A 26,088-nucleotide genomic window follows, 5' to 3' on the forward strand; every position below is an offset into this window, starting at 1 on the left:
ATGATTCCCCACTGTGACCATCGCTCGCCGCAGGATCGTGGGGGAAGGCACACTAGCGGCCCCGCCCGTGCGCTCCTTCCCATCCCTCTCTGCCCGGTCTGGAGCACTGCGAGACTTGCCTTATTCCCTGGTGGCTCTGGTGAGGCCAGGCCGCCTACCCCCCCGCCCCGCCCTCTGTCCTGTCGCAGCCCGGCTGCCGCGCCTGGGGTGCAGGCTCTCGCCCGCCCTCCCGCCGGACGCCACCAGCGCGGCAGGTGTGGCCCAGAGGCAGCGCGCGGGTGAGTCGGCCCCAGCCTCTCCCAAATAGCTGACGGGGGTAGGGGGGGGGGAGACAAGAAGGCCAGCAGTTGTGTCCACTTGTATGTTTGCTAGTAGTGCTAGAGCCCGAGAAGGAAGGCAGAGGAGCCATGGAAGCCCACGTTCTCGCCGGCAGCTTTCCCCAAGTCAGGGTCCGCAGGCTCTGAGCATTGCCGCTCCCGAATTTAGGGAAGATGGGGCTCGCGGTTCCATTTTCTCAGGAAAGGAAACCGTGGGTTTCACTCCACTTGAGAGCACTGGCTCTGGGCCCAGACAGAAGCCTGGGCTTGAGTCTTCTCCTGCGACTGGATTCGGCTTGGGAAGATGGTGTTCTAGGTGGTTCCATAACCTTACAGTGTCCCCATGTATAAAATAGGGGCATAAAGATGCCTCACTGGGTTCCCATGAAGTTGAAACCAAAAGATACTGCTATTTGCTGAGTGTGAAACCTGGGTCCACAATTTTATCTGGGAAGGATATCAGCTTCCTGTGTTGGGGACTACTCTTCAGGCCAGATCTGTCCCCCAAGTGACAGGATGTCCTCCTGGCCCAGGAGCTGCATGGGGGCATGGAGAAAAATAAAGAAAGGCAGATCTAGCTGCCAACACCGAGAGCTTCCTTGTTGATGGCATGGGGGCATCCTCCTGGAGCATACTGGGCCACAGGGACAGCTGCTGCTTTCCTTAAAGAGGACATTCCTCACTGTTTCTGCTCAGATGTCATTACTCACACCTTTGCCTCAGAAAACTGGCAACCACTGTCAAAATCATTAACACCCGAAATCTTCCTGTTGCAGAGCAGTGTCCCCATTTTGTAAACTGGTACTTCGAGGTCTTTGAGGGTTAAATGATGTACCCCAGTTAATGGAGATACTTGCTCTCTTCCACTCTCCTTGATGTGTGCTTAATTCTGTATTGCATTCTCCGTCAATCAAAGGATAAATGTAGGCCCATTAGCCAGAGGAAGGAAGCAGCCCACCCCAGATCTTCAGATGCTTTCAGGGTGGAGCACCTAGCAGAGTTTACTACAGCCTCACTGAGGTTAAGGTGAGAATGAAGTGTCACACTAAACAGGAGAAGGAATTCTGGAGAGCCACTCACTGTCTGCCCCTGGGATGGACCCCGGCGATTGAAACAAGATCTTGCCCTTCAAGGATATTGTCCTTGAGCATATGGGTGGGAGAAGCAGTATTTGGTTGTTGCGCAGCGCCCCCCCCCCCTCGGTGGGGGGGGGTCTCTCCCTCAGTCTTAAAACCTGCTCAAAAAGCCCGCTCTGAGTAGGGACAGAAATATTTTAGGAACCGCCATCCTCTCTGTAAGCAACTACCCAGGAACTTTGTCAGGAAGTTTGAATTTGAAAGTAGGGATCTTCCTTGGAATGAGCTGCATGCGATGGCAGTCCCAGAGCAGATACCACACGTTAGGCTCCTGAGAAACCTGGGGCACCAGTAGCCAGCGCGGGTCCTCTGACTCATGAGCAGGAGGACAAGCGTCTGTTTACCCAAGTCTGCCCCAGCAGTCTCGTCCTTCTTCCTTCTCTCGCCCCACGGATGTGACTTCTTTCCAGGCCTCCCGCGACCGGCACGTGGTTCCCTCTTGGCTGCACTCCAGCCACAGACGTGGCTCTCCCTGCTGCCTGCCCTACACCTTCCCCAGTCTCCGTGGCTGCCGCGCGTGCTCCCCTACCCCACAGTCCAATCTCCGTGCCCCTTTATTCTTAAGTCTTCTCTCCCTTGCCCTCTGGGAAACCCACAGCCAGAGTCTTAGGGAAAAGCAGGATTCGGACCGGGCATATCTGTTTGCTCACTGTTATTTCAGTGAATGAGCAGACTCGCGTTCTAATTGGGTTTAGGTGAATCTGCCCCCCTTGATCACCAGGCAAGAGATGGCTGGAAGGACCGCCCCTCCAGCCTGGCCTTTGGCTTGGAGAGCTGCTGAGAGGGCAGCTGTGGGGGATTGGGGGCTTGAGAACTCTAGCGTTTGTGATGGTCAGTGACCCCCACATGACCAACCCCTTGGAGGAACTTCCTGTTCTTGATAAAAGGGCCACAGTGGCCCATCCAGGATTGGACCCAAGGGGTTGAGACTCATCCCAGTGGATCCCAGCCCTGGGGGACCTCTGCCAGGCAGGGCAGTGACCAGACAACTGTCAGTGTATGGTGCGGTGTAGAACGTCATATGGAGTTCTTTGGAAGGCGAGTTAGAGAGCCTTCTCAGGGGTCCCACCAGTTGAAGCAAAATGGATTATGAGATCAACCACTTGTTATGTCTGCATCATCCCCCCCCCCCCCCGCCCCCGCACCCTTTTCATTCCACAACAGCCCTGAAGTAGGCACTCATTTTACAGAGGAGATACAAGTTGGGGTTAAGATATTACTCTCACCACCAGCATGTGACAGAGCACAGACTTGAAACCTGGGTTGCTTGATGCCCTAGCTGGTCTTAACCTTCGTGTTACCAGTAGCATAATAAGAAAAGGAAACCACATGAGCAAAGAAGTTGAGTGAGAAATGGTACTGAACACAGAAGGGGCTACAGAAGAAGTTCCACTGGTAAATAAGTAGGAGTAGAGACTGGGAGAGGACAGGGGGCTGTGGAGGATCTTGTAAGCCATAAACAGGACTTGGTGTGGTCCTGAGGGTGTGGGGCCTGCCCCCTCCCATCTAGAGACTTTGTACAGAGCATAATTGGGTCTCTCTGGCTGCAGGCAGGAAGATGGATGGAATGGAGAGGGAGAGTGGAGGTTTGGGTGCAGTCTGCTTTGGATCTTGCTTCTCAATGTATTTCTCCATGTGCACACAGAGAAACTGATTCCTGCTGTAAGACACACCAGATAGTAAAGGAGGGGGTTGTATTCAACTACAGGCAACCACCCTGAGACTCCAGCCATCTGAAGTCCTGCACAGACACGAGTAGGGGTGAGGAATTCCAGGCAACATGTACCCCAGTTATGACATGCTTAGACTCGATAGATGAGTGACAATGGATGGGGACTAAAAGCTGGATTCAAGGAATGATTAAAAGCAAAGTTGGTGTTGCATAGTGAAGGGAGAGGGAAGATAATTCCTGGGATGGGGGACTGAACAACTGGACAAATTATATTTCTCTCCCTGCTGCAGGGAGCATGGGGACATGGCTGATTCATCATGGGGAAGATGATGAATAATGTTTGGCTACCCTGCACTTGAAACAGGTGCAGAAGCCTAACAGGCAGTGGGGTCAAACAGATTGGGTCCAGTGCTTAGTTTCACCAACTTACTAGTTCTGTTACCTTGGGGGGGGGTACCTGTTAATTATTGTACAAGATAGGATAATCATAGGGTTATACAGTCATTGTGAGAATATGATGAGATAATGAGCAGGGCACAGTGGTGTTTGTGCCTGTAGTCTCAACTACTTAGAGGATTAGTTTAGTCCAAGACTTTGAGGCCATTCTGGGCAATGTAGCAATACCCTATCTCTTGAGATGGGTAGGGGACAAAGAAGGGAAATGTGTCTAATAAATGGCAATGCTATTATTAGAAATTGAAACCATGAGAATAAATGAAATGGTTTAAAAAGAGTGTGTATGGTGAGAAGTGACATTTGAGGAGTGGACAGAGGAAAAGAAGCTTAAGATCAAATGGACAGAGAAAGAGAAGGAAAGCCAAGAGCACCTGATGCTTTGGATGCCACTTGTAGGAGCCACACAGTTGGTTGATCCACCTCACTTCAATCTTCCTAACAAAGTCAGAGTCAGAGCAAGTGTCCTCCTCTCAAGGGTGCCTTGGAGGAAGCAGCCCACAATCCCAGTGCTGACCCTCAAGGCAAGTTGTCAACAGCAATCCCATTTCCCTTGCAAGTTACTGGCTTAAGAAGATGTAGTTGATACAGTTCTGTATGGTAGAACTTGGTAGAATGTCTTCTAGGGGACTTCAGAAAATATTTCCTTGATTTTTTTTCTCTTTCACCAGTACTGGGGATGAAACTCAGGGCCTCATACATGCAAAGCAAGTGCTTCACCCCCAAACTATATCCCTAGTTCTTTATTTTGAGATGCCCAGGTCAGCCTCCAACTTGCAATCCTCTTGCCTCAGCCTTTTGAGTTACCCAGATTTCAGGCGTGCTCCACTGCACCTGGCCAAGATTTCCTTGATCTTAAAAGGTGTGTGTGCACATCAAAACCACAATAAGATGACACTTCTCAGCCATTAGAATGGCTAGACTAAAAAGCTGATGGTAACAAATGTTGGTCGGAGTATGGAGAAATCAAAACTCACACACAGTTTTATTGGGAATATAAAATAGTACAGCAACTTTACAAAACAATCTAGCAACCAAGTACAGTGGCACATGCCTGTAATCCCAGTGGCTCTGGAGGACAAGGCAGGAGGATACAAAGTTCAAGACCAACCTCAGCAACTTAGCAAGGCCCTAAGCAACTTAGCAAGACCATGTCTCAAAATAAAAAATAAAAGAGGGCTGGGGAATGGGCTCAGTTGTAAAGCATCCCTGTATTCAATCCCCAGTATTAAAAAAAATCTGGCAGTTTCCTCAAACAATTAGACACAGAGTTACCATATGACCTCCACTCTTAGGTATCTATTGAGAGAAAGGAAAACATATCCACACAGAAACTTGTTATACAAATATTTATAGCACATGCATGTAATCCCAGCAACTTGGGGAGCTGAGGCAGGAAGATGACAAGTTCAAGGCCAGCCTCAGCAATTTAGCAAGTCCTTAGCAATTGAGCAAGATCCTGTCTCAAAATAAAAAAGAAAAAGGGCTGGGGGTGTGGCTCAGTGGTTGAGTGCCCCTGGATTCAATCCCCAGTAATACCCCCCCCCCCAAAAGAAAGAAAGAAAGTAATCTAAATGTTCATAGCAAGATTATTCATATTAGCCAAAATGAAAACAATTCAAATGTTAATCAATAGATGAATGGATAGACAAAATGTGGCACTGTGTGTGTGTGTGTGTATATATATATATATATATATATATATATATATATATATATTGTATACACACATACTGGAATATTATTTGGCCATAAAAAGAGAGTGCTAATACATGCTACAACATGCATGAACATTTTTTTTTCTCTTTTGGGGGTACTGGGGATTGAACTCAGGGCCTCCTCATTCTTGGTAAGTGCTCTACTGATGGGAATTTCTGACTGGGTGATAGTAGAAACAAAATATACTTTGTATACACTCAGAGATATGAAAAATTGTGCTCTATAGGTGTAATATGGATTGTAATGCATTCTGCTGTCAAATATAACAAATTAGAATAAAAAAGGATTTAAAAAAAAACCCAAAACCAAAATCCAGCCAAATGAGTGTGAACATACAGGCAACATTTTAATTGTGGCCTCAGCTGAAGGAAGAGAGAACCGATTGAGAGGTGAAGCAGGCTCCTCCCCAAACACGAGGAGATATAAACTTTCATTGATTTTCTGGAGTGGGTTAAAGTCCAGCATTTTTCTTTGGCCAGGGGTGTCGTCACACTCCTGGCCTGGAAGAATGGGCAGTTAGCTTGTCCCAGGAACTGGTGTATTTTTCTGTTGCTGCCATTGTCCTGCACAAATATTTCAGCCTTGTGATAAGATTTGGCTGTTGCAGCTGCTAAGGGGACACAGGGGTGGGGGTAGAAGAAAACACATGCCACGCTTTTGAAGTAACAGGTTAAGGGCTCAGGAGTTTGTTTGCCTTCTGTCCTTCCACACTGACAGGAGAGCCTCATTTGCTCATTTGGTTTATTCTTGGAGACATTATGGTGAAGGCATCCTGGATCTTATGATGCACCTGGTCTCTGTGGTCAATAAGACTGTTTGGAGAAGGACAGGTAAGACACCTAGTATACTTGAGTAATAGGTCACGAGTTAACACCTCAGGAGAGCATCCCCACAATGGTCTCTTTCTACCACTGAGCGGCACACCACAAGCCTATCTGAAGTTTGAAAACATGCTAAGAGAAGAAACCAGTCACAGACCATTGTATACTATATGAGACTCTTCACATGAAAATCCAGAATAGAGAAATCTACAGAGACAGGAAATAGATTAATGGTTGCTTAGGGCTGGGTGGTGGCAGGGGGAAGGGAAGTGCTAGATAAAGTTCATGGGGTTTCTTCTGCAGGAAATGAAATTATTCTAAAGTCTACTGTGGTGATGGATACACCTGTTTGTAAATATACTAAAAATCATTATTGGTGCACTTTAAATGAATGCATTGTATGGCATATGAATTATCTCTCAATAAAACTTTTTTTTTTAAAAAAAGAGATACCCCCAAATACAGGCTCTTGTCAATGTGGTTGGGTCTGGATGGGACTCCTTCAGCCACCTTGTTACAAGGACAGCATTCATGTGAGTGAGTTAGAATCAAAAGTATCAGTGAGAGCCAGGTGTGGTGGTCCATGCCTGTAATCCCAGCAACTCAGGAAGCTGAGGTAGGAGGAAGCCAGCCTGGACAACTTAGTGAGACCCCGTCTCAAAATAAAAATAAAAAGGGCTGGGGGTGTAGCTAAGCGGTAGAATGCACCTGGTCCTTTAATAACCAGTATTTTTTTTAAAAAAAAGCATCCCTGAGAAGCAGTAATGGACCCCTGGCTGTCTGGCTGTCATGTGACTTATCGATCAAAAGCCATTGCCAGTCACCTCAGTTGTCAGTCTGCTCTCACTGAAGGAAGCTGGAGAATGAACATGGACTATGTAAGGAAACTTCCACATCTCCCTGACCAGACTGCCAGAAGAAAAAAGCCAACGCAGCAGGAAGATGCCTTCACTTGACCTCTGCCTTCCAGATGCTTCCCACTGCTTTGCTCTTTGTTACTACTTCTGTCTCAGATATTCTACCTGGAGTTACTTTTCCTTCTGCTTAAAATGTCCTTTAGAATTTTCCAAGGGTCTGCTTGTGATGAGCTTTCCCTTTTGTTTTCCCTGAAAATACCCTCACTCTTGGAAGATTTAAAACAAAAATGAACAGATTTTGAAATTGCTGGGAGAAACTCCATGTTCTCCCTCCCTTGTTTGCCAGGAGAAAACAATGAAAACTGCAGATATAAGGCCTGTCTCAAATCTGCTTACTAAATTCTGAAAACCTAATTCACAGAATTCAACTTCAAAGAAGTCTACAAAATGATTTTGTGTGTGTATGTGTGTGTGTGTGTGTGTGTGTCCTAGCCTTTCCTGGGCAGTAAAATACTCCACAAGGAGATAGTAACAGTGGAAAGGATCCCTGTGGTTAAATGGCATCAATGTAGGGGCCTGACTTGGCCAATGGGCTTGACAAGGAGAAACCAAGGAGGCTTTTGGGTGGGCCACGTAAGCATAGTGTTGGGAAAAGCCAGGTGGTAATAGACAGAACAGAAGAAGAGAGGAATGAATTCAGCAAATGTAGATGGTTTGAGGATTCCTATGTAAGAAGAGAAGGAGTGGACTGAAGGTCCATCTAGTTTCAACAAAGCTTTGGTTGGCTTTTCTTCTGCTTGGGAATCAGACATGTTTTTGTGTGGAAGGGAAGGTGTTAACCAAGGAGAAGAGAGGGAGAGAGAGATGACACTGATATATGGAGGGATGGCTGCTGGTGTAGGAGGTGCTCACAGAGTGTGGAAAGATGTCATGATATTTGGCTAAGTGACAAAAGCATATTGTAGAGCAAACACTGTATGGTCCTTTTCCTGTTTTAAAAATGTATTAGCTGGCTGGGCACAGTGGCTCACTCCTGTAATCCCAGTGGCTTGGGAGGCTGAGACAGGAAGATTGTGAGTTCAAAGCCAGCCTCTGCAAAAAGCAAGGTGCTAAACAACTCAATGAGACCCTGTCTCTAAATAAAATATGAAATAGGGCTGGGGATGTGGCTCAGTGGTCAAGTGCCCTTTAGTTCAATCCCTAGTACCATAAAAAAAAAAAAAAAAGGTATTAGCTGGGTGCAGTGGCGTACTCATATAATCCCAGTGACTCCAGAGGCTGAGGCAGGAGGACCACAAGTTTGGGGTCAGCCTCAGCAACTTAGCAAAGCCCTAAGCAACTTAGTGAGATCCTGTCTCAGAAATAAAAAGTAAAAAGGGCTGGGCGGATGTGGCTCAGTGGTAAAGCACCCTTGAGTTCAATCCCCACTACAAAAATAAAACATACACACACACACACACACACACATATATATATATATATATATATATGTTTTCAAATTATATATATATATATATATATATATATATATATATATATATATATATGTTTACATATATTTATTTCTTATCCTTTCTTCTACAACAATCACATATTATTTTTATAAATAGAAAAATGCAATTAAGGTTGTTAAGAGGACAGAAGTGGAGAGTTATCCTTGAATTATAATAGGAATAAATTGCTGGAAAAAACCCTAAACTGCTTAATAAAATAATATGCAAGCTGAGTAAAAAAGTAAAGCGATATTTAGGCACAAAGGGAGGACAGGGAGGCACACAAAGTACAAAGCCAGATGTGGACTGGAGGACATGTCCAGGGTGGGTGAATCTGAGCACCAAATTCTTCAGCTTCTCAGGACTAGCAGGATAGAAGATAAAGCCCAGGGCCCACCAAGAGGGAAGACTAACAGGAAATGCCCCCAAAGCAAAAACTCTACAGGGCTAGTCTCAGTGTAAAGGTGACCTAGAAATAAGCTCTTTCATGTCATAGATCTGCAAGGAAAACTGCCTTTCTTGGATCCTGATGCTAATTAAATTGAGGTGGGTCTGGGAGCTCCCACTTAAAAAAATTGTAACCACAGGCCTACTCTCTTACAAGTTTCAGTCTCCATTTACACCCTAGGCCCCACTCTCCTTCCAAAAGAATAACCAAAAAACTTTGGAGTCAATAATTTGATTAAAAATAGTCGTGCTCTTGTAATGCCTACATGTACCTGACAGAAGCAAGCATCCCTGCCCTCAAAGAATTCCAAGGCAATGTTCTGAAGAAATGAGCAGCCCCCAAATAAAATAATTCAATAAATATACAATAAATGAACATTGTGAGTGGGGAACAATAGAAATAAAAAAAAAAAAACAGGTTCAGACCCAGACTTTATATGCTAGAATTATTAGACATATTATACCAAATAAGTATGTTTGATATAATTTAATAAATAAAATTAAGCCTTGAAAATATGACAAAAGAACAAGCAGACATGGAAAATATCAAACAACTTATAGAAAAGAAAAATATAATTGAAATGTAAAACTCAACAAATAGGTTTAACAAATGATTATATACAGCTAAAGGGATGACTGCAGATGTGGAAGACAGAAACAGAACTTGCCCAAAATACAGCCCAGTGAGATAAAGATTGGAAAATATAATACAGAAGTAAAAGGACATGGAAGATAGAATGAGAAGTTCTCTTAAATATTTAGTCCTAATTCTATGGGGTGAGTAAATAAGGGGAAAAGACAATATTCAAAGAACTAATGGAGAATTACTTTCTATAAATAACTTTCTGTAAACTAATAGAGTATTACTTCTATAATCCACAGGTTTGAGAAGTCAAAAAATTTCATCTATGCTAAGTAAAAAGAAATGTGCATCCAGAATCATTACAGTAAAATAATAATATGAAATATATTAAATATTAAAACATTAAATAATATGCTATATGTTATAACATGATGGAAGTCAAGGATATAACTTTCAAACTGAAAGAGACAGAAAAGAATAGAAAAAAATTCAATACAGGAGCTGGGGTTGTGGCTCAGTGGTAGAGCGCTTGCCCAGCACGTGTGAGGCACTGGGTTAAATAGGAAGGAAGGAAGGAAGGAAGGAAGGAAGGAAGGAAGGAAGGGAGGGAGGGAGGGAGGGAGGGAGGGAAGGAAGGAAGGAAGGAAGGAAGGAAGGAAATTGTGTCCATCTACAACTAAAAAAAAAAAAAAAAAAATCAATCCAGGCTGGGTGTGGTGGTACATTCCTGTCATCCCAGCAGCTAGGGAGGCAGAGGTAGAAGGATTGCAAATTTGAGCCCAGCCTGGGCACATTAGCAAGACCCTATCTGAATATAAAAAATAAAAAGGACAGAGGTATGTAGCTCAGTGGTAGAGTACTTGCTTAGCTTGTGCAAGCCCTGGATTCAATCCCCAGTACCACACATACACACACAGAGAACAAAAGAAAAAGAGGCTCCTTGCTGCCAACATCTGCTGGGTTCTGCTGTTTCTTTAGTCCATCTTGTCTCCTCTGATACAACATCACACCCAAGAGCAAAAGATATTTAAGGTCAGGCTTTAAAATATCAAAGTTAGGACAATAGAGCAAAGCCACCATTTCTGGAGGAATGAAAAACAGATTGTCACATCTGTTTTTCATTCTTCCATTTCTGTTTGCCAGAAATGTTTCTGACAGGTGGGTGTGGTAGCTTACACCTGTAATCCCAGTGGCTAGGGAGGCTAAGGCAGGGGGACTGTGAGTTTGAACTGGCTTCAGCAACTTAGAGAGGTCCTAAGCAACCCAGCGAGACTCTGACTCCAAATAAAATATAAAAAGGGTTGGGATGTGGCTCAGTGGTTAAGCATTCCTGGGTTCAATCCCAGTACCAATAAATAAATAAATAAATAAATAAATAAATAAATAAATAAATGTTTCTGACATATAGGTCCATCATGTAGTGGGCTCAGATTCTCGCTGATTTTTGAATTGAGGGACTCAGAATTATCTTTATGGGCAATTATGTCAGCTCCCATTACCTTTCAAAAGGCAGGTTCCAGGGCATGTGAAATTTGGCAGGAGTTGCTGTAGACCTTGGGGTCGAGTGTAGTTAATTTTTATGGGGAAATATGTGTAATCCATTGAGGTTTTCAAGTTTTCAGAACTGCAGAAAACAGGGCCATGCTGGCCTATGGATAGGAGCTGGTGATCAGGATGGTGCTGTGAGACCCAGATTTGTGGGGTACCCTAGTCCTACTTGTGAATGTCATTTTTAGACACTGTAGTAATCAGGGCTCTCCAGAGAAACAGGACCAATAGAGAATTGACTTCATTATTTATTATAATTTAGCTCACAATTGAGACTGAAAGTCTGGAGAATGGGAAAACCAATGGTCTGTCCCAGTCCAAAGCCTGAGAACAAGAGGAGTGTAAGTAACAACTCCCAGTCCTAGCCCAAAGGCTTGAGGATCTGGGTCCAAGAGGGGATGGAGATGGTAGTGTTAAGTCCCAGAACTTCAGTGGGCCAAGAAGCAGGAGCTCTTATGTTTGAGGGCAGGAAAATATGGATGTCCCAGTTCAAGAAGAGAGTAAATCCACCGGTACTCCACCTTTTCTTCAGTTCAGGCCCTTGGTGGACTGGAGGGTGCCCACTCACACTGGCCAGGGCTATCTTCTTTACTCCCATTCAAATGCTAATCTCTTCCTGAAACACTTTCATAGACATTTCCAGAAACAATGTGTTACCAGCTATTTATCTGGGTATCTCTTAGCCCAGTAAAGTTATTTCATTAAAACTAACCATTATAGATCCTTAGCAAATATAATTAACAAACAAGCAGATTACTCAACAGAGGCCTCAAAGAGAAGTATAAAAACAGCCATTGCCCTAGACTGTGGAAAGGATTAAATAAGATATGTATGTCAAGTACCTGGTACTTAGTGGTCACGTAGGAAAAGCAGCTACTGTCATGATGATTATTTTTGTTCATATAGCTCCATTTTTAGTTTGTTCAGACAGTTGAACATATTATAATTTACATTATAATAATAAATGTTATCCTCAGCAGACACGAACCTGTGGATCCAAGTAGCACCTGTTGCAGCTGGGAAGTCATTGCAGGATCTTGGTCCAGTGTTTGGCAACAGCTTGATCTGAAGATGGCAGTTTGGGTGATTTGGAGCAGCCTCAGCCTGCTGCGAGTGCTGTGGTGTCTTCTTCCGCAGACGGGCTACGTGCACCCGGATGAGTTCTTCCAGTCACCAGAAGTCATGGCAGGTAAAGTTCTCACGTGGTTAAGACAAGCAGCAGCTGAGTGGCTGAGAGGCTGATTGGCTATTTAGTGGGGAAAGGAAAGCACGTCTGTACAGGCTTGTACAGTAACTCCACAAGCAAAGCTGTTTTAGCCTCTCTGGGACAACAGCTTGGGAGTGGGGACTCACATCTTCTTCCTGAGTGGCAACACTGACTTTCTGGATGATACTGATGAAACACCAGCCTCTTTGATGTTTTCCTGCTTGGACCAACAGGTCATTCAGAATGAAAGCTATGATGGACTCCTTAACAGAAGGATGAGAGTTGGGCTTTCCCAGTGTCTGGGGAAGCTTACACAGAGTTGTGATCCGAGAATATGAAAAATTTCCCACTGTAGTTCAAGGAAGGAGAGAGGGAACCCAGACATGGGATACTCACTTGTTAGAACTTATCCACTAGGGGCTGGGGATGTAGCTCAGTGGTAGAGCACTTGCCTAGTATGTGTGAAGCCCTGGGTTCTATCCCAGCACTGCAGAAAACAAACAAAACCAAAATCTACTAGGTGGTGAAAGGTATATCAAGAGGATGGTTGCCAGGGTCTATGAGGACTTTTGGATGCTATCAGTGTGTGACTTCCTCCTCGTGGTTCAAGACGGAACTTTCAAATCTAAAACTGTCTTTCTAGCAAACAGGAAATGGACATGCCTACTCCCTCTAAGGTCACATTTTGTAAATCATATGCTTTTTGTCCATTTCCATCCCACTGGTCAGACACTTGACTACACTTAGTTGCAAAGGAAGCTAGGAAACAAAGTTTTTGTATCTGATTAAGTGTTCAGCTAAAGACACTAAGACAGGAAGGGGGATTTGCTATCTCTGCCACATGAATCAGTAGGTAGATTTGGATTTTAAATTGAAAATTTTGGTCTTATGTCCTAAGTGTTTTTTTAAACCTGAATTGTATACAGCAGCTGGATTGACTTGACGCTAGATTTTCTGTTTCCCTTTCACCTTCTGATATAGATCAAATGGCCAAAAGACTGGAGGAATAAGTAGCAGAAGCAAAGAGCCTGAATGATCCCCAGGCCATATAATCAGCTCTAACAGCCAGCAAGGTTATCAAGCATGAAATGCTATGGACAGTGGGGTTTGGACTGGAGATGCACAAATTAAAATTTGTTCCCTTACCCCAAACAATGAGCTATGGAACACTGGGGAACAGGGTCACAGATCAACCTCAAGCAGCAAGTATTTTTGAAATTATATAAATACTGCTTGAATTCCTTTTTCTTGTAAAAATTTAAGTATCATAAACAAAACTAAGATTATATTTTTCCATAACCCTTATTGTCTGTTCTCTGTCCCTACACTCACAACCTCTTTTCCTGACAAAAATCTTTCTTAGAGATGAGTTCTGATCCTAGAAATATTAAAAAAGGAATGAAGTCTCCCCTGCTCCCTACCATACCCTTGCAGGGTACACTGTCACCTAATCTCCCAAGTACTGTTCCCTTTGTCTCCAACAGAGTGTGGCCTCAACCACCTTGAGTTCCTCTATATTAGTTTCTACTGCTGTATGACAAGCCATCACAAACCTAGCAGTTTAAAATTACAGTTTGAAATTAAATTATTAGTTTGCAGTTTTGTAGATCAGAAGTCCAGCATTGGGATCTTTGCTCAGGGTGTCACAAGGTTGAAATCAAGGTAAGGACTAGACTGAGTTCTTTTTGTTTTTTCTTTCAGATTTTTAAAATAGATTTTTATTTTTTAAAAAAGTTAATTGAACATTACAGGAAAAATAAAAACACAAGCAAAGAACAAAGTCATCCAGTCACAAGCAGCTTAGTTGGATGTGTCCCTCTAGGTTGTGTGCGTATATACACAATATCCCATTTTGTGTGACTGAGATCGTAGTGTATCATGCTTTTGGACTGAGTTTTTGTCTGGAAGCTCTGAGGAAATATCTGCTTCCAAGCTCATTCTTGTTGACAGAATTTAATTCACTTCAGTTATGGGACTGTAGTCCCTTGCTCTTAATTTCTGGAGGCTGCCCACCCTCCTTGCCAACAGCCCCTTCCTTCTTTAAGCCAGTAGGGGCATATCAATGCTTTGAATCTCTGCTTGCTTCTTCTGCATCCAGCTGTAGAAAATTCTTTGCTGTTAAAGGGCTGCTGTGATGAGGTCAGGCCCATCCAATAGTCTCCTGTTTCAGTCAGTACTCCCATATAACCTAACCTAACCTAACCACAGGAGTAAAATCTACACTGTACTAGTCCAAGGGGTACAAGAAATGTCCACTAGAGGGTGGGGAGTTTAGGGTGCCATCCTAGAATTCTGCCCAGAGCTGGAAACTGGCTCACCTCCGCCTCTTTCTCTGCAGAGGACATCCTGGGCGTGCAGGCTTCACGGCCCTGGGAGTTTTACCCCAGCAGCTCCTGCCGCACGGTGGTCTTCCCACTGCTGACCTCTGGCTCTGCCTTCTGGTTGCTCAGGCTCTGGGAAGAGTTGGGACTGTGGCCTGGCCTGATGAGTGGCTATGTGCTGCTGGTAGGGCCCCGACTCCTCCTCACCACCCTCTCCTTTGCCCTGGATGGGGCTGTGTACCACCTGGCCCCGCAGTGGGGGGCAGATCGCTGGAACGCCCTGGCCCTGCTGTCTGGTTCCTACGTCACCCTGGTTTTCTACACAAGGACCTTCTCCAACACCATCGAGGGACTGCTCTTCACATGGCTGCTGGTGCTGGTGTCCCCTCATGTGGCATGGAGCCCCACATCCAAGAAGCCTACCTCATGTCCATGGTGGTACAACTGGCTTCTTGGGGCCATCGTGGCTGCTGGCTTCTTCAACCGGCCCACCTTTCTGGCCTTTGCTCTGATCCCCCTCTTCGTCTGGGGCACTCGTGGAGTCAAGGACCCTGGCTTCAAGTCCCTGATCTGGGAAGCTCTGGTGCTGCTCCCTGGGGCAGCACTCACTACAGTAGTATTTGTGGCCATGGACAGCTGGTACTATTCCAGCATCTCAAGATCCAGTAGCCTTGTCCTTACACCTGTCAACTTTTTACAGTACAACCTGGATCCCCAAAACCTTGCAAGGCACGGCACACATGTGCGACTCACTCACCTAGTAGTCAATGGCTTCCTGCTCTTTGGGGTGCTACATGCCCAGGCACTACAGGCTGCTTGGCAACAGTTGCAAGTCAGCCTCCAGGCGTTTGCACAAATGGGCCTCCAGAGGGCCCTACGGGCCCAGAGCCTGCTGTCCAGTCCCAGGTCTTACCTCCTTCTCCTCTACTTCATGCCCCTGGCCCTGCTGTCTGCTTTTAGCCACCAGGAGGCTCGATTCCTGATTCCCCTCCTGGTCCCCCTAGTCCTGCTTTGTAGTCCACAAACCCAACCTGTGCCTTGGAAGGGGACCCTGGTCCTCTTTAATGCCCTAGGTGCCCTCTTCTTTGGCTGCCTGCATCAGGGAGGCCTGGTACCTGGCTTAAAATACCTGGAACAGGTGGTCCATGCACCTGTGCTCCCAGGCATGCCAACCCACTACACACTCCTTTTTACTCATACCTACATGCCCCCCCAGCACCTCCTCCACCTCCCAGGCCTGGAGTCATCTGTAGAGGTGGTGGACATGGGTGGAAATGAGGACTGGGTACTTTGCCAAGCACTTAACAACCTTACCAGACAACCAGCTTGCCAGGTGGCTGGTGGGCCATGGCTCTGCCGCCTCTTTGTGGTGACCCCTGGGACGACCAGGCATACCGTGGAGAAATGCAGCTTTCCCCTCAAGAATGAGACACTCATGTTTCCCCACCTGACCCTGGAGGACCCACCAGTCCTGTCCTCTCTGCTGAGTGGGGCTTGGAAGGACCACCTTAGTCTTCACATCATGGAACTGGAGCAGCCACTGCCCAAGATTCAGCTATAGAATCTATGCTACTCCACCTTGTATGAAGGCAGCTGGGCTGTGACATTGCCATAGGGCCCTGGTCCTCCTTCAGGATCCCCACTGCTGCCTCTTCTGGGCTCAGCCATTGGTTGTTCTGCCCTCTGGGTAAGCCCATTCCCTTTTCCTTCAGACACCAAAGATCTGACCAGTCATGGTTCTGCTGCCAAGGTCCCAATAATCCTGGTATAATCAATGGCACCTAATGTCTGTTCCTGCCCTATGCCTTCCAGCCACTGTAATGTTTTAAATATACAATAGTACCTGATTGTGAAAAGACAATGCACTGCTAATCACGTTCCTGAATGACCTTTCCCAAACTTGCCACAAAGCTTTACCTCTTTGGTCTCCTAAGGACTGGCATGTTGAGGCCTTGCAGACACATGAGAGATTATGGTGAAGGAGAGAATAAGTGGCTCAGATTCAGGGATCCAAGTTCTAGTTCCTGGTCTGCTACTCAGTGACTTTTGAGAAGGCCCCTTCTATTCATCCAGCCATCTTCCAATCTGTACAGATAAGAGAATCCCTGAGATGTCTGTCAGATAATATCATTCTTGGAACCCACAGCACATGTCCCCTGGATCAACAGGCATGTTTCTCACAAAGCTCTTTGAACATGGAATGGTATTGTATTTAATGGCACTTTGTGTCTGCTCTCTCAATGTTTGGTCATTACCAAAACAAGTCATTCTGGAAAAAATTTCCAGCACTGTCTTCTACTTCTGTCCTTGAGAGGTGGTGGGAAACTCTCCAGCCATTTCTACATCTTACCCTTAAGAATCATTCTCCCAGAAGCTTCAGGCATAGCTTAGTGATACAGTGACTGTTTAGCAGGCTGGAGGCCCTGGGTTCAATTCCCAGCACACCCACAAATTATTCTCCGACAATCCTGTATCTGAGGCCCTCAGTCTGCCCCAATGGAAACTGAGAATACACAATGCTTTATCAGTATCTGTAACCAGTCTAAAACTTTTCCTATGGCTTCAAACTTTCTAGGTTGCATGATTAACTGTGTAGCTTAAGTAGACAAGATCAGAAATTTTGCTTGAAGCCTCAAAGTGACAGTATTTCCCACAGGAGAGGCAATATATTCATGCCTAGTGGTACTGAAGAAGGCAATTCCTAAGAAGTAAGGTAAATGCTGCAGAGAGCTGTGATTAAGGACATATGTGCCTGTTGTCAAATACCTATGCTGACACCCCATTCTGCCAGGCTTTGGGGAGTTGAGAAGTGGCCCCCATTTCCTCATTATGAATGTGCTTGTAAGGAGTTAGATAAATCACAGAATGCAATTAGCAAGTGCCAGCACAGAACAGCATTCAATGTGTTAACCATATTACCATGAGCCTACAATCCCCAGGATTCCCAATCTATCTTGTCAGAGAAGTACCACATTCATGCCTTTTAATCAGCTCACACATTTAATCAGAGAATTTGGCAGCTGCAAGGTTGTCTTTCAATCCACGATCTTCTCTGGAATTAGTACCTGGCTGTACCGGTGCAGCCGCAGCAGCATCTACCAAGAATTCTAGTTCCATTTGCAGAGGACAGGCGCTCTTTCTCGATGTGTGTCCATGGCTCTCTGTGTTATACCTGGGTCCAGCCTACCTGTGAGTCTTTAAAAGCTTTCTCCACATTGTACCCTGCTCAATCACGAGATTTCGACGAAGATGTCGGTTTGGGCCAGAGCTCTTAAGAGCCGGACGTCTGAAGGTCGATAATCTGAATCAGGATTCGAAGCTGTGAGCAGGGCCTGGGAGGACTGCTTAACGCCAAGGTCGGTGTACCACACAAATGGGAAAGTAGGCGACCTCGGACCGTCCCAGTCCAAGCTTACGAGTTTGCCCCGGGGCCCCTATGGTTATCTGGCGGTGGCCGCGGGCGGTCCCGGAGACCGCGACGTAGCTCCTGGGTAAAAGTGTCTCTGAATCGCGCAACGCGGCGGCCAAGGGAGCTCACGGGCTCGGCAGCGACTTTCCGTAGGCGGCGGGCCGCGTCCTGGCCGCGCAGCTGCGCTTGCAGCAGTGCGAAAGCAGTGAGCTGGGCCGCACGCCGGATGGGCCGCGACTCTGACAGACGTTCCACCAACTGCGGGCTGTGCAGCAGAGCAGCCAACAGACGCCGGAGAACCATCCTTTTCTGAGCACCCCGGAACCGGGAACACGCCGTTCTCGCCTTCCGATCGGCCGCGTCAGACGACGGACCACGTGTGCGCCCGAGTGATGACGACACTGCCGCGCTGGGATTGGATCCGACGACTTCCACTTTCTGCTGCCCTCCGCGCGCTTCCGCTTCCGCCAGAGCCGCGGCACTCCGGTTGATCCCTGAGTTGCGCGTCCTTGTCGACCTCTCTGCACTATGTCGGGTGGCCTCCTGAAGGCGCTGCGCAGCGACTCCTACGTGGAGCTGAGCCAGTACCGGGACCAGCACTTCCGGGTGAGGAGAGCCGGGCCGCGAGAGGGTCAAGCCCTGGGCCAGAACGCTGAGGAACGGTTTGCACTTGTCTCACTGTGTCGTCTCGCATTCTGCTTGGTGTCCTGAAATGTGAAGTGGGGTCCTAGTGCCTGCTGGGAAGCAGGGGTCGGATGCCTGAAGGGCGTTTGGGTTTCACTGAAGCCACTTTGATAGAAAGGAAATATCAGACTCGCTTTCCCATTGCCTTGCAGCCGCTGCCTGTATCTGGGCCAGTGCAGAGGTTCGAGCGGCAGAGTGGTGGCTTGTTGCCTGGGAAATTGTGATGACAGGAATGGGGTTCCCTATTCACTCCCAGGGTATGTGGAGGCGCATTATCCAGATACCGGTGCTTTTTATTATTATTATTATTTTTTTAAATCAACCGATGCCCTTTGGCGCTCCGAATCTTTTCTTTCTTTAGTACGATTATTCAACAAAATTCTCCATTTTGGGTGGGAGACATGGAGGCCTCCGAGTGGAGAGAGGGGATAGCCATCCTAAGCACGTTGATAACTGGATATCAAGATCAGATAATTGCTGGATTTCAGAAGAGGGAAATTTTAGTTTAGGGTATGTCACAACATTCTGTGGAAAGGGGAGAGGGCTGCAGGTAATCTTTTCTGAATTAGTAAAGGTGGGGGTGGGATTGCGTGCTCTGGCCACTCAACCTAATTATTTAATGGGGATTAGACCTAGGGGTGCTTTACCACTGACCTACTTCTCCAGCCCTGTTTAAATTTTTTTGAGGGGGGGGGGGGGCTGGTGTCTCTGCGTTGCCCAGGCTAACCTCGAACTTGAGATCCTCCTACAGGTGTGCGCCAACTCACCCTGCAACTCAGTTATTTCATAAACGCTTACCCGGTGCTGTTGTCAAAGCATTCCTCTGAGCCCCAGGAGGGAAGGGGGAAATGCAGTTTCTGCATCCTAAGAACTCAAACCTCTAGTAGGGATTGTAAATGGAGGCAAATAAAATCTAAAGGAGAAACCAGGAGTAGAGAGGGACAGGTTTTAAGCATTCAGAAAAGGAGACATTCCCCTTGCAACTGGGAAGGGAAGTGCATATAAGAGAAGGTAGGTGTGTAGAATGTGTTTGTACCTGGTACCGGGAATTTGAGGCCAAATTGAAGACACTCTTACATTTCAGTTTTAAAATGCTATGCGCCAGGCAGGGTGAGGTGGTGCACACCTGTGATTCCACCAATTTGGGAGGCTGAAGCAGGAGGATCCCATGTTTGAGGCAGCTTCAGCAACTTAGCAAAGACACTGTCTCAAAATAAAAAATAAAAAGGGCCCCTGCTTAGTGCCCCTGGGTTCAACCATCCCCTACAAAACAAAACAACACCAAAACGTGCCAAGCATGATTTTTACTTCTGCAACTTTTACAGTTCTTATTAGTTCCACATCATGACCATCTTGTGTCAGCATCTATCCTACAAGATTAAAATTGAAAGGGTTCATTTCTACAATCTGAAGTCTACTATTTTAGATGTAGTATATTGTCATGTGGAATATCTAGGGTACCCTAAATGGAATCCACATTAATATCATACCTTAAGTATACCACAGTTGTTTTAATTAAGATATAGACTCCGCGCCAATTCTCCCGAAACCCCAGTGAGAACTCTATGGGAACTCCAAAGTAGGGGGCACCCGAGGCAGCAGGATCCGCCCTAATCCTGGAGCCGCCCTAATCCCAGAGCAGGGTCACCTTTCAACCATTCCCTCTAGCAAAATGCCAGGCGTCATTCCGACTAAACTGTGGCTCTCAACAATCTGGATCAGAAGGGTCTGAGAATAGGTCTACTGATTGGCCTTCTGTTTAATCACATTTGTCCTCAATGTGTCAATTCAGCATCTAAAGTATCAATGTCTCACTCATGATAAGCCATCTTGTCCCCAGGGATTGTCAGGTGTATTGACTAAAGCTCATACTTCTGTCTCAGGATTCATCCTGTCTTCAAATTAGAAAGCCTGTTAAGAAAGTGCTAGGTGTGGTGGCCCACATCTGTAATCCCAGCTACTTCAGAGGCTGAAGCAGGAGGATTACAAGTTGAAGGCCAGCCTGTCTCAAAATGAAAAGGGCTGGGGATGTCTTTCAGTGGTATAGTGCCCATGGGGTTCAATATCCAGCACTGAAAAAAATAATTTCTCCTACGCTCAGAAGAAAAAAATACATGAGCATATAAATTATTAAAGCAGTTGTTGTTTTGGATAGTCTCTATGGGAATATTACCAGGGGAATACTAGCTCTAGAAATAATAATTATTATTTTTTACTACAGAGGATAAATGGGACCTTTCTAATATAATGGGTCAAGGTCTGGAATTTAGACTTGGGCCATTAGAGAAGGATCCAGTGCTCAGGACTTTAGTATGCAAGAAAAAAGGCATGCTACTTGTACGTAGCCTGGGGCAGGAGAGAGGGAAGGCTGAAAGCCTTTTCTCTCCACTAAAAGCAGTCTGGATCTCATATAAGTCCTTCACAGAATGTGAATACCTCCTGCACCACCCCTCCTTTTGACAAGGTATTTGCAGTATTTGGTGGGTGAGAGAATCTGATTTCTTTTTTCTTTTCCCCTGGGTACTGGGGATTTAACTCAGGGGCACTCAACCATTGAGCCACATCCTCAGTCCTATTTTTTTTTTTTTTTTTTGTATTTTATTTAGAGACAGGGTCTCACTGAATTGTTTAGTGCCTTGCTTTTTGCTGAGGCTGGCTTTGATCCTCCTTTTTCAGCCTCCCAAGCCACTGAGATTACAGGCATGCACCACCATGCCCAGTGAGAATCTGATTTCTAAATAAGAATTAATGATTCCCCCCAACTCATGCTGAGAATTGAACCCAGAAGTGCTCTACCAGTGAGCTAAACCCAGCTTTTTTGAGACAGGGTCTCACTAAGTTGCACAGGCTGGCCTAGAACTTGCAATCGTCCTGCCTCAGCCTACTCGGTAGCTGGAATTACAGGCATGTACCATCACATTTGGCCTCGGACATTATTTTAAAAACCATACTTAGGAATATTATTTAAGCAAGGCTTTTTTTCTTTTTTAAGTTGCAATGTTTGTCTCTGAAATTCTAGGGTGACAATGAAGAACAAGAAAAATTACTGAAGAAAAGCTGTACATTGTATGTTGGAAATCTTTCTTTTTACACAACTGAAGAACAAATTTATGAACTCTTCAGCAAAAGTGGTGACATAAAGAAGATAATTATGGGTCTGGATAAAGTAAAAAAAACAGCATGTGGATTCTGTTTTGTGGAGTATCCTTCCTGGTGTCTAATGTAACTGTTGAACCAAGGTAGAGCTCAGAGTGGTTGGCTGCCTGTTTTTGAAAAACTGGATATTAGCTTTATCCCTATGCTTGTCTGTACCTTTTCTTCCATTTGTCTACATTCGGATGCTGTGAAAACTGGTAATTTTGTGTTCTATTCTGAATTCATGTTTTGTTTTCTGGTACTGGGAATTGAACCCAGGACCTCGCACACTGTATGCCAGCTCTCTATCACTGAGGTATATCACAGCCCTATCAGCTTTTTTAAGTCTCTGATCATTAGCTAATGGCCTTCTCATGTATGCTTCTTTCCTATCATTTTAATGGGATCTTGAAAGAATGCATTCATTCTTATCAGCTTAAACCAGAAGTCCTGCTTCTGAACCCATTCTTCACTTTTTTTTTTCAAGTTAGAGCTCCCTATGTTGCCAAGGCTTTCTCAAACTCCTGGGCTCAAATGACCTTTGTGCCTCAGCTTATGAGTAGCTAGGACTACAGGTGTGTACCCAGCCCCACTTGGATTTTTTTTTAAAGTTGCAATGTTTGTCTCTGAAATTCTAGGGTGACAATGAAGAACAAGAAAAATTACTGAAGAAAAGCTGTACATTGTATGTTGGAAATCTTTCTTTTTACACAACTGAAGAACAAATTTATGATTTCTGATTTCTGGGCCAAGCAAGCTTTTCAGTTCTCTCTCCAAACACAAGGGTCCAGTTTTCTCAGGTTTTGTTTTCTGGTAGCAGTGGCACAGAGTAATTCATGGGGAAAACAATGAAAAAACAAAAGGCTCCATCTATAAATTAGTAGGTAATCAGTCTAAGGATCAGAGTGTTTCCATTTGCCTTATAGGTCAAAGGTCAACAATCATGATGGAAAGTATCAAAGAGACCGCTAGTGCTAGTTGTTTTTCTCTAGCATTTATTTCATTCATTTAACAAAGATTACTGAATGCCTACTATGTTCTAGGCATTATATAGGTGCTAGATACGAATTCTACCAAGTGTTTCCCTACTTGTGTAAAGATGACAAAAAAGTCTAAATCAGCATTTCCCAAACCCAGCTGTTAATCAGAATTGCTTTTATTTTTTTATTACTACTTTTTAAAATATATTTTTTAGTTGTTGGTGGACCTTTATTTTATTTATTTGTATGTGGTGTTGAGAATTGAACCCAGTGCCCCACGCATGCTAGGCAAGTGCACTATCACTGAGCCACAACCCCAGTCCTCAGAATTGCTTTTAGAGATTTTAAAAAATACCATGTAGGGTAAAACTGATTAAATGTTTGGGAACTCCTAACCTGGTTAGGAGTTAATACTTTGAAATTTTTCCATCTAGTGAAATGTAGTGGTACTTCCATACACACTGTGACCTCTTTTTATGAAGATTGTTCTTTAATATCAGCACCCAATTTGGATGCCAGTTCTTGGATAAGAAGTGCATAGTTTGTGGTTTCAACCTGCAGTGAACATATTTTATAAAATTTTGCAACTCAAAACACGGAGACAAGGCTGAGGATATTGCTCTAGTGGTAGCTTGCCTGGCATGCACAAGGACCTGGGTTTGATCTCCAGCACCACATATGCAAAAAAAAAAAAAAAAAAGGGATTGACCAAATAAATATTAATAGGGATAGCCAGGAAATCATAACCAAGATAGCCCTACATAAGTATTATATTTTCTTTACCTAAGTGCTTTTGGACCAGTAGGCTTGTGTAAGCTGAATAGTCTTTGAACTTCATCTGACTGGATTTGTTTTTGTACTTTTTCCTTAACAATTCAGGTTCATTTAGATGCTTCCCAAACATTTGGAGAAATGCAATGTTCCTTAACACTTAAACTTAAGATACTATTCAAGAGCAGATGCAGAAAATGCCATGCGGTATATAAATGGAACACGTCTGGATGACCGGATCATTCGCACAGACTGGGATGCAGGTTTTAAGGAGGGCAGGCAGTATGGACGTGGGCGATCAGGGGGCCAGGTATGCAGTCTCTGGACCAAACCCTGCCTAGGATTCTAGTCATAATGATAGTTGTTTTTTCGAACTGTTTTTACTCTTTTTCTAATTTCTGCCTATAACCCTGGAGAAAACCACCCATTGGTTTTGGTGAATTTTTTTAAACCTTGAAATAGCATATGCTATTCATTTCAATAAGCACTTGTTGTTGAACTTCTGCTAGGGGCTAGGTATTTCACATCTGTGTCTAGAATGAAAGCAAAATACACTGAAATGGGTTTGTCTTAGAGTCTAATACAGGGGTGTACCTTCAGTGGTGGGGCACTTGCCAAGCAAGTGTGAGGTCCTAGGTTCAGTCCCCAGTACCATATGCACACACCAAACAAACCCAAAACCAAACCCCAAAATACCACAGAACCTAATACACAGGTTTGTCTGCATGTTCATATGACATCTGAAAAGGTTCAGCTATTTGTCTGACATGTTGTGGGCAGTGCATGTTATACCAGTCTTCTCTATATTGTACTTTGTGTATTCTTTTTTTACTTAAGGTTCGAGATGAGTATCGACAAGACTATGATGCTGGGAGAGGTGGCTATGGAAAACTGGCACAAAAGCAGTGAGTGGTGAGAGCCCCATCAGTGCGAAATTCCCTCCACTGGCCTGTTGTTTGTTGAAGAACATTACCCACAGTCTGATCAATGTCTCTACTGAGCTAGAAGCCTTTACATGGTTTCCTCTGAAAATTATTAAAGGACAATACAAAAGAATGCCTTTAATTCTAGTCTTAGAATATTGGTCATGTGTCAAGTTACCAGATGATTTTCTGTTACCAGGTCTAAAATTGTGTTCTCTGGGGATGTGGCTCAGATACAGTGCCTACTTCACATGTGCAAGACCCTGGTTTGATCCCCAGAAACATCCACCCACCCCCCATCCCCCACAAAGTGTTCCTTAGCAACAGGTTTGATTTATAATGTTGATTATTCTGTCGGCCAAAAATGCCACACTTTTTAAAGGAAGATGGAAAAATGTAAAAACTTGTTTTACCATGTTTGTGTCTTAAGTAGGTTCATGATCTACATTGGGGCCTGGAATGATTATTTTTTAAAATTTAAGTTTGCATGAGATAAAGTTTAATAAATGGAATTTTGCTGTGTGGTATGGCTTTGTTCTAAATTAGCAACAGGTGTTTGACAACTGAATAGAATTCAACATTGAAAACAAATTCAATCTCTAAAGGGTCAAGGGACTTTCCTAAATAGTTGGCATAGAAGTAAGTAAACCTGAGATGGTCTCAGGGACATGTCCCGCTTCTATTCCTTACATATTCAGAAACTAGGTACAGGGTTTGAAGAATTATACACATTTTTCAAAAGATGTTTTACCTAAAGCTAGCAACAACAAGAAGTAAGGATTTGTAATAGAGAACCTCACATATTCTAGTGGGTGTGGTGAGTGGGGGAAGACGCTATTAGTAGGAAATGTAAGTTAAGGGATTGCCTTGACATGACAAAGTATGCTGTAAGGGCCATCAGATTTATTCTTTCCATTTTAATTAGTCTTGGGAATAGAATGGGTTCTTTTTAGAAGAGCTTGATGATTGAGAGAATACTTTACAAAAACAGAGGAAGGCTTCCTAAAGAAAGTGTCTATTTCAGCTACTTCTCATACTGAAATCTGTTTTATTTTTCCCAAATTGTCCATACTGTGGCTCAAGCCAGGGGATGAGAGAGAATTTATTTTACATTTGTAAGGCAAGAGATGATTTCTGATATTATATGTGAGTATAATTTTCCCTGATATGAAAAAAATGTGAATTATTTTTCAAAGTATCTTCCAGTAGTTTGTGAAAATTGGGGCTGAACATGAACAGCTTTCATGTTACAATAAATGTGGGTTTTCTCATTAAATTCCAAACTGTTTGAATTTTTAATAAAGAGGTATAACAGTTGTTAGTGCTTAGGAATAAACCATTTGCAAACATTTAATCAGGACACAGTATTCATTTTTAGAATGTTTTTACACTGTAGTTTAAACTAATATTTTGTATTCTTGTGTGGTGAAAAAACTCAGATTCTACAGGCCTTAAAACCAAAGACTGTGATTCTTATTTGAATTGTCTTCTATAACAGATTTCAATAAAGCTGGACCAACTTATTATCTTGGCCTCTTTCCTCACCTATAAAAAGGGACTTGTTCTAGAACTCTTTTACTCTGGGCTGTCTGTAAATGAGTTTGGGGAGACT

The 26,088-nt window shown here is 44.4% G+C and overlaps 3 protein-coding genes and 1 long non-coding RNA gene across 8 annotated transcripts; 3 read left to right on the plus strand and 1 right to left on the minus strand.

Annotated features, from left to right (window-relative positions):
* Pigz (phosphatidylinositol glycan anchor biosynthesis class Z) lies at positions 1-16,790 on the plus strand. 4 transcript variants are annotated; one of them, XM_071615209.1, is made up of 3 exons: positions 1-278; positions 12,024-12,235; positions 14,592-16,790. In XM_071615209.1, the coding sequence occupies exons 1-3, from the start codon at positions 1-3 to the stop codon at positions 16,133-16,135; spliced, it is 2,034 nt and encodes a 677-aa protein (XP_071471310.1). In that variant the 3' UTR covers positions 16,136-16,790. The 4 variants fall into 4 exon arrangements, with proteins under 4 accessions (XP_071471310.1, XP_027791726.2, XP_071471312.1 ...); XM_027935925.3 differs by having other exon boundaries at positions 12,027-12,235; XM_071615211.1 differs by lacking the exon at positions 1-278 and having other exon boundaries at positions 12,031-12,235.
* On the plus strand, positions 5,325-7,349 carry LOC114093256 (uncharacterized). Its single transcript, XR_003582874.2, has 2 exons — positions 5,325-6,127; positions 6,865-7,349. It is a non-coding gene; the product is annotated as an uncharacterized lncRNA (long non-coding RNA).
* Positions 16,791-17,551: 761 nt separating the features above from the next.
* Ncbp2as2 (NCBP2 antisense 2 (head to head)) lies at positions 17,552-18,393 on the minus strand. Its single transcript, XM_027935958.2, has one exon. It carries the CDS (start codon positions 18,284-18,286, stop codon positions 17,987-17,989), a length of 300 nt encoding a protein of 99 aa, XP_027791759.1. The 5' UTR covers positions 18,287-18,393; the 3' UTR covers positions 17,552-17,986.
* A 42-nt stretch (positions 18,394-18,435) lies between these two features.
* Ncbp2 (nuclear cap binding protein subunit 2) lies at positions 18,436-24,988 on the plus strand. Of its 2 annotated transcripts, none has more exons than XM_027935957.2 (4): positions 18,436-18,589; positions 21,687-21,868; positions 23,725-23,863; positions 24,391-24,988. In XM_027935957.2, the coding sequence occupies exons 1-4, from the start codon at positions 18,512-18,514 to the stop codon at positions 24,460-24,462; spliced, it is 471 nt and encodes a 156-aa protein (XP_027791758.1). In that variant the 5' UTR covers positions 18,436-18,511; the 3' UTR covers positions 24,463-24,988. The 2 variants fall into 2 exon arrangements, with proteins under 2 accessions (XP_027791758.1, XP_071471313.1); XM_071615212.1 differs by having other exon boundaries at positions 18,559-18,645.
* Positions 24,989-26,088: the final 1,100 nt, after the last annotated feature.

Source organism: Marmota flaviventris, chromosome 8 (genome assembly GCF_047511675.1).
Source record: "Marmota flaviventris isolate mMarFla1 chromosome 8, mMarFla1.hap1, whole genome shotgun sequence".
In the NCBI taxonomy this organism is placed as follows: domain Eukaryota; kingdom Metazoa; phylum Chordata; class Mammalia; order Rodentia; family Sciuridae; genus Marmota; species Marmota flaviventris.

Bases quoted from the DNA above. Each gene is read 5' to 3' on its own strand.
- Ncbp2as2 (XM_027935958.2), bottom strand. From the start codon at position 18,286: ATGGTTCTCCGGCGTCTGTTGGCTGCTCTGCTGCACAGCCCGCAGTTG.
- Ncbp2 (XM_027935957.2), top strand. From the start codon at position 18,512: ATGTCGGGTGGCCTCCTGAAGGCGCTGCGCAGCGACTCCTACGTGGAG. The intron at 18,590-21,686 runs GTGAGGAGAGCC...CTGAAATTCTAG, and splicing joins ACCGGGACCAGCACTTCCGG to GGTGACAATGAAGAACAAGA. The intron at 21,869-23,724 runs GTATCCTTCCTG...CTTAAACTTAAG, and splicing joins TGTGGATTCTGTTTTGTGGA to ATACTATTCAAGAGCAGATG.
- Pigz (XM_071615209.1), top strand. From the start codon at position 1: ATGATTCCCCACTGTGACCATCGCTCGCCGCAGGATCGTGGGGGAAGG. The intron at 279-12,023 runs GTGAGTCGGCCC...TGTTATCCTCAG, and splicing joins GGCCCAGAGGCAGCGCGCGG to CAGACACGAACCTGTGGATC. The intron at 12,236-14,591 runs GTAAAGTTCTCA...CTTTCTCTGCAG, and splicing joins GTCACCAGAAGTCATGGCAG to AGGACATCCTGGGCGTGCAG.